We start from the raw sequence: 11,640 nt of genomic DNA, 5'->3' as shown, positions 1-11,640 counted from the left end.
TCTCTCCTCTTGTTTGCAGGTGTCTCATGAGGCTTGTTGATGATTTTTTGCTCATCACTCCCCATCTGAGTAAAGCCACAGAGTTCCTAACGTACGTCCACATGTCACATCTGCTCCACACACACACACACACACACACACACACACACACACACACACTCTCATCTCTGTCTCTCTGTCAGGACGCTGTTGGCCGGCGTCCCAGATTACGGCTGTAAGATCAACCCTCAGAAGGTGGCGGTGAACTTCCCGGTGTGTGAGGAGTGGGTGAGCTGTGGTGTGTGTGTGTTCCCGTCGGGCTCTCTCTTCCCCTGGTGTGGCCTTCTGCTGCACACACACACTCTGGACGTCTACAAGGACTACTCGCGGTGAGCCTATCGCTGTAAATCAGGAGCTTATCATCATCAGATCATAACCCATGAGTGTGTCATCTCCATAAGGTTTTATACGCTTCCCAGCTGCAATCAAAAGCACATCCAGGTGTCCTGGAATGCGGTTGCTAAGGTGTTCTGAGTGGTTGCTAAGGTGTCTTCTGTTTGAATCACTAGGAATAGTTAACTTATGACCGAGACCAATAATTGTAACCAAACAAGTTTAAAAACACTTCACCCAGTGTTTATCTCTGTGTGTGTGTGTGTTTACCGCCGTTTCTGTTTCTGTGTGTGTGTGTGTGTGTGTGTGTGTGGTTCTCTTTGTGTATGTGTGTGTGTGTGTGTTTACCTCTGTTTCTGTGTGTGTGTGTGTGTGTGTGTGTGTGGTTCTCTTTGTGTCTGTGTGTGTGTGTGTTTACCTCTGTTTCTGTGTGTGTGTGTGTGTGTGTGTGTGGTTCTCTTTGTGTATGTGTGTGTGTGTGTGTTTACCTCTGTTTCTGTGTGTGTGTGTGTGTGTGGTTCTCTTTGTGTCTGTGTTTGTGTGTGTGTGTATCTCTGTTTCTGTCTGTGTGTTTACCTCGGTTTCTGTATATGTGTGGTTCTCTTTGTGTGTGTGTGTGTGTGTGTGTGTGTGTGTGTGTGTGTTTACCTCTGTTTCTGTGTGTGTGTGTGTGGTTCTCTTTGTGTATGTGTTTGTGTGTGTGTGTATCTCTGTTTCTGTTTGTGTGTGTGTATGTTTACCTCCGTTTCTGTGTATGTGTGTGGGTCTCGTTGTGTGTGTGTGTGTGTGTGTGTGGTTCTCTTTGTGTCTGTGTGTGTATCTCTGTTTCTGTCTGTGTGTGTGTGTGTGTGTGTGTGTGTGTTTACCTCTGTTTCTGTGTATGTGTGTGGTTCTCGTTGTGTGTGTGTGTGTGTGTATCTCTGTTTCTGTCTCTGTGTGCGTTAATCTCTGTTTCTGGGTATGTGTGTGTGGTTCTCTGTGTTTCTTTATGTATGTGTGTGTCTGTGGTTCCCTGTGTTTCTCTGTGTGTGCTTCTGTGTGTGTGTGTGTGTGTGTGTGTGTGTGTGTGTGTGTGTGTGTGTGTGTGTGTGTGTGTGTGTGTGTGCGCGTGTGTGAAGGTCACATGACATGGCGGACAAAACATAGTGCACCCGGATTACATTCATACTGTGTAGCACATACTTTGTGTCAAATCAAATGTAGCTACTATACACACACAGCATATGTAAATCTCTGCCCCGCCCCCTCAGGTATGACGGCCTATCACTGCGCTACAGTCTGACTCTAGGCTCCGCCCACTCTCCGGCCGCGGTCATGAAGAAGCTGCTGTCGGTCCTCAGCCTCAAGTGCACAGACATCTTCCTGGACCTCAGGGTGAGTCTGCGTCTCATTGGCTGATTCCGCATATTTAACAGCAGATGCGTTCTGATTGGCTGTGAGTTTCATAGACTTCAACAGTCAGTTCTGGAAGTAAAACTCCAGTTAGTTTTTCCCCATGGGGGATTTATATTAATATGAACTTCCGGAACAAGTGCAGCTGCGAGCTTTTAAGAACAGAAAAATGAATAATGTTATAATCTGACTGATTAATATTGATGTGTGGTGTCGTTGGAGTCTGAAATCAGGGTTAATTCAGTGTGTGTGTGTGTGTGTGTGTGATCTCCTCTCCAGATGAACTCAGTGGAAGCCGTTTACAGGAGCTTGTATAAGCTGATCCTGCTGCAGGCGCTCAGGTCAAACACACACTTCTGTCTGTTTTTCATGTTTTTGTCGTTTGTTTGTGATTGTGTGTTTCTCTGTGTTTCTCTTTTTTTTTGGTTTGTTTGTGTTTCTGTGTGTGTGCGTGTTTATCTCTGTCTGTGTGTGTGTGCGTGTTTATCTCTGTCTGTGTGTGTGTGTGTGTGTGTGTGTTTATCTCTGTCTGTCTGTGTGCATTTCTGTGTGTGTGTGTGTGTGTGTGTGTGTGTGTGTGCGCGCGTTTCTGTGTGTGTGTGCTTCTGTGTGTGTGTGTGCGCATTTCTGTCTCTGTGTGTGTGTGTTTCTGTTTGTGTGCATGTGTGTTTATCCCTGTGTGTGTGTGCGTGCGCGTGCGTATTTCTGTCTGTGTGCGTTTTTCTGTCTGTGTGCGTGTGTGTGTGTGTGTTTCTGTCTTTGTGCGTTTCTGTTTTTGTTTGTGTGTATGTGTGTGTGTTTCTGTATGTGTGGATGTGTGTTTATCTGTGTGTGTGCGTGTGCACATTTCTGTCTGTGTGCGTGTGTGTGTGTGGTTCTGTGTGTGTGTGTGTGTGTGCACGTTTTCTGTCTGTGTGCGTGTGTGTGTGTGTTTCCGTCTGTATGCGTTTCTGTGTGTCTGTGTGTGGTTCTGTGTGTGTGTGTGTGTGTGTGTGTGTGTGTGTGTGTGTGTGTGTTTCTGTCTGTGTGTGTGTGTGTGTGTGTGTGTGTGTGTGTGTGTGTGTGTGTGTGTGTGTGTGTGTGTTCTGTCTGTGTGTGTGTGTGTGTGTGTGTGTGTGTCTGTGTGTGGTTCTGTGTGTGTGTGTGTGTGTGTGTGTGTGTGTGTGTGTTTCTCTGTGTTTCTCTTTTTTTTTGGTTTGTTTGTGTTTCTGTGTGTGTGCGTGTTTATCTCTGTCTGTGTGTGTGTGCGTGTTTATCTCTGTCTGTGTGTGTGTGTGTGTGTGTGTGTGTTTATCTCTGTCTGTCTGTGTGCATTTCTGTGTGTGTGTGTGTGTGTGTGTGTGTGTGTGTGCGCGCGTTTCTGTGTGTGTGTGCTTCTGTGTGTGTGTGTGCGCATTTCTGTCTCTGTGTGTGTGTGTTTCTGTTTGTGTGCATGTGTGTTTATCCCTGTGTGTGTGTGCGTGCGCGTGCGTATTTCTGTCTGTATGCGTTTCTGTGTGTCTGTGTGTGGTTCTGTGTGTGTGTGTGTGTGTGTGTGTGTGTGTGTGTTTCTGTCTGTGTGTGTGTGTGTGTGTGTGTGTGTGTGTGTGTGTGTGTGTGTGTTTCTGTCTGTGTGTGTGTGTGTGTGTGTGTGTCTGTGTGTGGTTCTGTGTGTGTGTGTGTGTGTGTGTGTGTGTTTCTGTCTGTGTGTGTGTGTGTGTGTGTGTGTTTCTGTCTGTGTGTATGTGTGGTTCTGTGTTTGTGTGCTTCTGTGTGTGCACGTTTTCTGTCTGTGTGTGTGTGTTTCTGTCTGTGTGCGTTTCTGTGTGTCTGTGTGTGGTTCTGTGTGTGTGTGTGTGTTTCTGTCTGAGTGTGTGTGTGGTTCTGTGTTTGTGTGTGTGTGCACGTTTTCTGTCTGTGTGTGTGTGTGTTTCTGTCTGTGTGCGTTTCTGTGTGTCTGTGTGTGGTTCTGTGTGTGTGTGTGTGTTTCTGTCTGAGTGTGTGTGTGGTTCTGTGTTTGTGTGTGTGTGTGCTTCTGTGTGTGTGCGTTTCTGTGTGTCTGTGTGTGGTTCTGTGTGTGTGTGTGTGTTTCTGTCTGAGTGTGTGTGTGGTTCTGTGTTTGTGTGTGTGTGTGCTTCTGTGTGTGCACGTTTTCTGTCTGTGTGTGTGAGTGTGTATACCTGTGTGTGCGCATTTCTGTCGTGTGTCTGTGTGCATGTGTGTACTTTTCTGTGTGTGTGTGTGTGTGTGTGTGAGTGCGCGCACGCGTTTCTGTGTGTGTGTGTGTGTGTGTGTGTGTGTGTGAAAGAAAATGTCCTTTTATTCAATGAGGGCAATTTAAATTGATCAAAAGTGACACTTAAAATATTACAAAAGATTTCAAATAAGTGCTGAAGTTTATATTCATCACAGAATCCGGTCTTCAGTCCTCAGAATGATTTCTGGAGGGTCATGTGACACTGAAGACTGCAGTGAGGATGAAATAAATCATATTCACATAGAGAACTGATGATCTACACTGGGATAATCTTTCACTTCTGGCCGAATCAACACAGCCTCGGGGAGCAGAAGAGACTTTTGGTGGATTTGTGTTGGTGGCAAAAGTTTAACACGACCAAACCTCTGAGTAACTCGAGCTGATGTTTGAGTCTTCGGCGGTGAATGATTGTGTGAAACTGAGCATTAAAACATTCCATTCAATGCAGAAAACGACTCGTTTTGAGTGTGTGTGTGTGTGTGTGTGTGTGTGTGTGTGTGATGGGTAGGTTTATGGGCAGTGTAGGGGGATAGAAAATACAGTTTGTACGGTGTACAATCCATTACGCCTATGGAAAGTTCCCATAATTCACAAAAACGCAATGTGTGTGTGTGTGTGTGTGTGTGTTTGCAGGTTTCATGCATGCGTGAAGAGTTTCCCTTTGGGTCAGAATGTGGCGACAAACCCGTCTTTCTTCCTGAAGATGATCTGGACGATGGCTCGAGTCACGAATAAACTCATCAGACACACGAACACAGGCAAGAGCACGAGTTAGTGGCATTAGAGTCGGCACGACACTGAAGGTGCGCTGGTCTTCTCTATTGTGGCGCACAACGATCAGGCATAACATTATGACCTTAGTGAAGTGAATAGCACTGATGATCTCTCCTGTTAGTGGGTGGGATATATTAGGCAGCAAGTGAACATTTCGTCCTCAGAGTTGATGTGTGTGAAGCAGGAGAAATGGGCAAGCGTAAGGATTTGAGTGAGTTTGATCTGATTCATGATTCGGATCGCCAATGTCTCGTGATTTCAGCAGTTTGACACGCGATCCGAATCATGAATCAATTCACTGATTCATAACCGTTCGAATCTTTATTTGAGGATTGAACACAAACCCAGAAGAGAAGCCAATGCTGAATAAAGTCGTAGTTTTTGTTATTTTTGGACCCAAATGTATTTTGGATGCTTCAAGAGACTCTAATTAACCCACTGATGTCTCGTATCCCTCAGGTCTGGTTGTGGGCGGTGTGTGTGGCGGAGGCGTTCTGCAGTATGAGGCCGTTCAGCTGATGTTCTGTCTGGCGTTTGCGACGGTTTGCACTCAGAATCGGCCGGTTTACCGCACTCTGCTTCCTCCTCTGCATAAACGTACGTCTGCGGGAAACTCTTAAAGGCATCTTATGTGTTTGTTGAAGAACTGGTTCAATTTATATGTTCAGGTTTCATCAATTAATTTACCTTTAATATCTATTTATTACTTTTTAATAATTGTTATTAAACTTATTTTAATACTTAAACTCAACAAAAATGAGGAATGTTGCCAACTAATTGAATGTAATTAATTTTAATAGATTTTAATTAATTTATTAATTTATTTTATAAAGTGTGTGTGTGTGTGTGTGTGTGTGTGTGTGTGTGTGTGTGTGTGTGTGTGTGTGTGTGTGTGTGTGTGTGTGTGTGTGTGTGTGTGTGTGTGCGTGTGTGTGTGTGTGTGTGTGCGCTTTTGTTACTTTAAACAAAAAATACTATTTAGGTTTAATTTTTATTTATTTTTTATTTATTCATTTCCAATTAAGTAAATAGTAATTGTTTTGGTTTAATTGCTCCTTCTTAATCATATTTAAGTTAATTGTCAAGGGAACATTTGTAAGGATTTCATATAAAATATTTACATTTTATCTAAATTTTAGTTCAACATTTTTTTACTAGTTGTAGCTTTTATTTTGTGACATTTGTTCAGTAATTTTATGTGCTTTTGTCATTTTTATTAGTTTTAGTTTTTTTAACATTACTATGTAGGTTTAATTTTGTGAATTTTTTTATTTCCAATTATTCATTTTATTTAGTGCTGGGCAACGATTAAAATGTTTAATCGCGATTAATCGCAGTATGCGCAAAATTCAATAATGAAAACAAAAGTGCTGCTAAAGTGCTATAACATGGTTTGCAAACACTTTCAACTAATAAGGTGCTTTTTACAGCAGTTAAAAGTTAGTAATAGTTACAATATTTCCTGTAAATATCAACTTAAACATTAATTAAATTAAATTAAACTGGTGGTCTACATCTATTGATTGTGTAGTAATATTCTCATCAGTGTTCTGTCAGCTTTAACATCGGCCCTGTTATTCAGAGGCAGGGAGCAACGGCCTTTCAATATAATAATAAATAACTGCTAATGCGCGATAAAATAATTTTTGGCGTTAATTAATAAATGCATTAACGTGATAATAACGCGTTAACATGCCTAGCCCTAATTGTATTGTTTTAATAGCTTCTACTTAAGCATATTTTAGTTAACATTTCTCAGTTTTTCATATCAAATATTTATATTTTATTTCAACTTTATTTCAGTTCACTAATGTTTTTAACAGTTGTAGTCCGTTAACGATAATAACCTGGTGTGATTTTAGCTTAATTAAAAAACGTTTTATAGCCATATTCCTGCAAAAGACATAAACAACCCTCGATCCACCAATCAGAGGCGTCGCTGTTATGCTGGGAACACTGAATGTCTCTTTACACTCTTAAATGACTTCTGTTTGTTAATGTGTATTTGACTTGTTTCATGCAGTGGACAATACTTCCAGGAACTTCTTCATAATGTTACCGTTTGCTGAGCCTCTTTTACTGCAGTTTTGATAATGATTGGCTCTGTCAGGTTTTTTATTCGCTCTATAATTTCTTCTTTCTCGACGGCATCATAAACCCGGTACTGGTGTGTGTGTGTGTGTGTGTGTGTGTGTGTGTGTGTGTGTGTGTGTGTGTGTGTGTGTGTGTGTGTGTGTGTGTGTGTGTGTGTTTGTGTTTGTGTGAGAGATAGGTTTAGGGGGAGTGTAGGGAGATATACACTGCAGAAAATGATTTTCTTACTAAGTATTTTTGTCTTGTTTCTAGTCCAAACATCTAAAAATAACTCAAGTTTTCCCTTAAAATAAGATAAATAATCTGCCAATTGGGTAAGCAAAATAATCTTGTTTTCTGTTTGAATTAAGATTATTTTTCTCACCCCATTGGCAGATTATTTATCTTATTTTAAGGAAAAATTCTCTTAATTTTGAGTTATTTTTTCCCAAAACAAGACAATTACTTTTGCTTGTCTAGTAAATACTTCTTGTTTAAAAAGTTTTTAGATGTTTGGACTAGAAACAAGACAAAATACTGAGTAAGAAGAGCATTTTTTTTGTAAAGTATAAAATCCATTATGCCTATGGAAAGTCCCCACAATTCACAAAAACCTAATGTGTGTGTGTGTGTGTGTAGGACGGAGGCGTCTCCAGCGGGCTCTGCGTGGGATCAGACTGGCCCGTGTCCATCAGGCCGCCACTCCCAGAATCCCTCAGGACTTTAAATCCATCCGGACATAGACTCGTAAACGGCCATCACGCGCTTCAGGAACACACACACACACACACACACACACACACACACACACACACGCACACACACACACCGTTAACTCGAGTCCAGCTGACTAAACAGATCTGCGCTGTGTGTAAAGTGTTGATGGGCCGTCGTTAAACGCAGCGCGAGATAAGAGGCGCTCGTTAACTTCCTCTCAGTTGTTATGTTTGCATGTTGATGCCTCTGTTTGTGCTTTAAAATGTATATTTCAGCACAGAAAAATAAATCAAGATCGTTTCATGAGTGGAAAATCACTGTGATTTCCTACAATCTGCAGACACAGTGAATTATTCAGATTAAAGGCACAATATGTACGTTTTTTTTGGAATAATATATTTTAAAACCACCTGAATGGTATTATACTAACATGTTATCCCAAATCTTTCCAATAATGTTTAAATCCTGAGAAATAAGCCATTTTAACGGACCGTATCCCTGGGTTGCCCTCCGGTGTCATTGTGTAGTAACCATGGCCACACTATCGCCGCTTTAATATCTGATGTGTTTTATTAGACTCTGTTTGGATCATTGATGGACAGAAACTAATGATTGTTCTCTAGCTCAGCACAGTTAGTCTTATTGTTTAAATCTGCTGTTGTTGACATGTTTTCCCGCCTATATGATCTCGCTCACCGCAGTGTGAACAAGTGGCTCATAGTAGCGCCGAGAGTCGCATTAAACCTTCTCTTTAACACACTCAGATGTGTGAGATGATAAAACAGCGGTGCATTACACACACACACACACACACACACACACACACACCCACGAGCGGAAGAAGTGGAAGTGCTCGCAGCAGAATAAAAGCTCCGCCCACTCAAGAGTTAAGACGTCTTGAGTTTTCAATAAGAGATAAAAACTTACATATTGTGCCTTTAATATTACCTAGTAAAGACGGCACTTAGCAAAGCCTACACATTTCTACCCCTTTTTGAGAATAGACGTGGAAATGCATGGTCCAAACTTTAAGGGTTGTAATTCAAGAATGCTTTGTAATATAGAAAGTTTGGTCTTTAGTCAGCAGATTATTGCTGAAGTACTTCAGATAATTAAATAATGAAAAGTTATGGAAATTTTAAATATACTGCTAATCAAATGTACACATGTCTACATATTTTTATTTTGTATAAAATTGTAAGGCGCCCAAATCGTCCCAACGGAGGCTAACGATCGGCGGGTGAAGGTTGCTGCGCGTTCGTCTTTTCAGCGGGAAAAGGGGATTTTATTCCAATTCCTCGTTATCTGACTCCATTTAATTATAATTTATAATTTGGGTTAGAATGCCATTTGGTTATTTGGTCATTCAATTTTAATAGTTTAACTACACATTTAATTATTCCGTTTAACCCTTTGTTGAAATTATACCCAACCTGAATAATTCCAGAGCAAGTCAGAATCAATCAAAGTGTAACAATTTATTAACAGTCAGGTAAATGTATAAAGCCAATTACATAATCAATTCAAAGGTAATCCATACATAACATCAAATAGTCTGAAGTAAAGAATGAAATGTATACCTGACTTCTGAAAACTACATAATGCTGGCTATCTGACATCCAGCATTACGGGCTGACCGATTTAAAGTGTCGAGCCCTGAGCTCTTTGCAACATTCCTTAAATACCCAGAAACAAATGCACAGACTCTTTGAAGTGTAAACACAAGTTCACAATGGGAATTTGCATTGATCAAGACTTGTATTGATGTAAAGGCCAAATGGCTGAAAGCCACACCCACCAAACTAAGACAAAATATCTCTAAACTCTTAAAACATTGATTATCTTTTGATTTACTTCTGTGCAGATGATATCTTTGTACCAGTCACACTGAGACATTTCAAATGATATCAAACACATATAATACTGTATCGTGAGGACTGATTGACATTGTAAGAGAGAGATTGTGTGTGTATTTTCAGTGATCTCAGCATGAAGACAGGGAAGGAATTGGGGGAGACGGGGTATATAGGGAAAGATGTAGATTAGCTGATAGTGAGGTGAGACTTGCGTCTCCAGTTGTGCGTGAAGGACAGTTCAGATGTTAATCTCTGTTATTTTCTCAGAGAGTCCTTGTTCCTCATTCAGACAATTCGGCATCTACTAGTTTTTTCATATATTTTGAAAATAATTTGTACTTTAAAGCGGCAGTTCCGTGTTTTTTTTCTAGGCTTGGTTTGTTTATGGGGCGCAGTATAACATGTCTTAATACCTCTTTTTTTAAAACGCTGTATTTTTCTTCTATTCTCCCTTTATTCCACACCGCTGCCTGTGCTTTGAACGGCTCGTCTGCTTCCTGCTTCTATGAAGCCCCTCCCTCTGAAAAACACAATGGTCTTAGATTGGTCAGATGGCCAAATGTAGTTTCCTGTATTTTGATTGGCTGAAGTGCCAAGCACAGGTTAAGGCCACTAGGGATGGGTATCGTTAAGGTTTTAACGGTATTACTACTCTTACCGATACTGCTTATCGGTCCGGTACTTTAACGGTATTCTTATCGGTACTTTTTGAGATTTTATATATATATATATATATACACACACGAACAATTAACAAAAATACACAGCCTACGCATGCAGTGCTTTCATTTCAGAAGAATTCTAGTAATCAAATGTAAAATAACACTGTTCATCATAAATAGCCAAAATAATGCTTATTAAAGCTGAAGTTATTCATGCAAGAGCTGTGAGTGATTTGCTCTGTGCATTTGGTTGTTTAATTCGCAGTAATTCGTCAGCATGTTTATTTACACTGCTGCCTCTTAAGACAGATGTGCAGATCTATAGGCGACTGATAATAGGCAGATGGACTATATTTTCTCCTGACTATATCCATAATAACTACGTCCATTTTAGACACAAACTGTGTTGTGTTTAAGAGACTCTCCAAGCCGGTCATTTTGACAGATGTGTGTGTTCATCTGATCGTTTAGACGCGAGTGTGAAACCGAAAGTGTAATTTGCTCGTCTCGTTGCGGCTGTTTCAGAGCGCGCGCCGACTTGGGAACAATCTCTTGCGCACATTTTTGTGATTTAATCGCTCTTTTTTTTTATTAAACGCATCCCACAATTTACCAACAGTAGCTAGACTGTATTTTACAACAATCACCGATCGTGCTGATTCTGTCTTACGTTTGAGTTTTAGGGAGAAATGGCGGCGTAGGCAACAAAGGGAATTAAGTTGCGCTAGACATAAATATTATTATTATAATCTTTGGAAGACAAAATCTAAATCTCTTGCGGCTCCCGCACATTTATTAGTCTCTCTCTCTCTCTCTCTCTCTCTCTCTCTCTCTCTCTCTCTCTCTCTCTCTCTCTCTCTCTCTCTCTCTCTCTCTCTCTGTCTCTCTCTCTCTCTCTCTCTCTCTCTCTCTCTCTCTTTCTCTCTCTCTCTCTCTCTCTCTCTCTCTTTCTCTCTCTCTCTCTCTCTCTCTCTCTCTCTCTCTCTCTCTCTCTCTCTCTGGTCACGTGTTTTTCAAAAGTACCGAAAGCAGAACCGATAACGTCCGAGCTTATCGATACTACGGTCTTTCAAAATTCACCCCCGGGGCCCGTTTAATACCGGTTTTCGGTACCCATCCCTAAAGGCCACGCCCCTTCCCATTACGGGCAGAAGTCACATCTGCGGAGACTAGCGAGGGTTTATGATGTCACCAACCCAGAAGCTCGTTGTAGTCCAAACCGGCCATTTTTGTAGGCAATGAACTGCCGTAACTTTAAAAGACAATATCTCCATTTGCAGTGAACTTTCAGCGCTGTAACGTTGCAGAGACTGTTAATGCTCAAGCAGCGACATTACACACTAACTACAGTTACACAAGTCACATCGCATGCCTTTCTAAGTGATATCACAAAAATTGAGATTTTGTTTAGGCGCTGTACCAAAAATGGCCACCGGGTGTAACCCACATTGAAATGATATTGCGTTCACCTTTTAAAAAAAAATTATACATTTCTATCCAGATTTCACAAAACACCAAATATGAAGAAGCTCCGCCCACTCCTTTGTTTCGAATAAGA

General features: G+C 41.1%; 1 protein-coding gene across 3 annotated transcripts in view; it reads left to right on the top strand.

The window, feature by feature from the left end:
* The window catches only part of tert (telomerase reverse transcriptase), a 39,566-nt gene that overhangs the window by 16,827 nt on the left and 11,099 nt on the right, over window positions 1-11,640 (top strand). For 2 of the 3 annotated variants that reach the window (XM_067426432.1, XM_067426431.1), the window contains exons 10-16: window positions 20-91; window positions 183-368; window positions 1,623-1,746; window positions 2,044-2,105; window positions 4,634-4,758; window positions 5,234-5,371; window positions 7,487-7,870. In XM_067426432.1, coding sequence (XP_067282533.1) covers window positions 20-91; window positions 183-368; window positions 1,623-1,746; window positions 2,044-2,105; window positions 4,634-4,758; window positions 5,234-5,371; window positions 7,487-7,590 — 811 coding nt within the window. In that variant the 3' untranslated portion in view covers window positions 7,591-7,870. Of the gene's footprint in view, window positions 1-19; window positions 92-182; window positions 369-1,622; window positions 1,747-2,043; window positions 2,106-4,633; window positions 4,759-5,233; window positions 5,372-7,486; window positions 7,871-11,640 lie in introns of those variants that run through there. The other variant, XR_010899376.1, reaches the window with a different exon arrangement.

This window comes from Pseudorasbora parva, chromosome 19, assembly GCF_024679245.1.
Source record: "Pseudorasbora parva isolate DD20220531a chromosome 19, ASM2467924v1, whole genome shotgun sequence".
NCBI classification, from domain to species: domain Eukaryota; kingdom Metazoa; phylum Chordata; class Actinopteri; order Cypriniformes; family Gobionidae; genus Pseudorasbora; species Pseudorasbora parva.
Note: the sequence above shows the minus strand (reverse complement) of the source record. Positions and strands in the feature narration are given on the sequence as shown.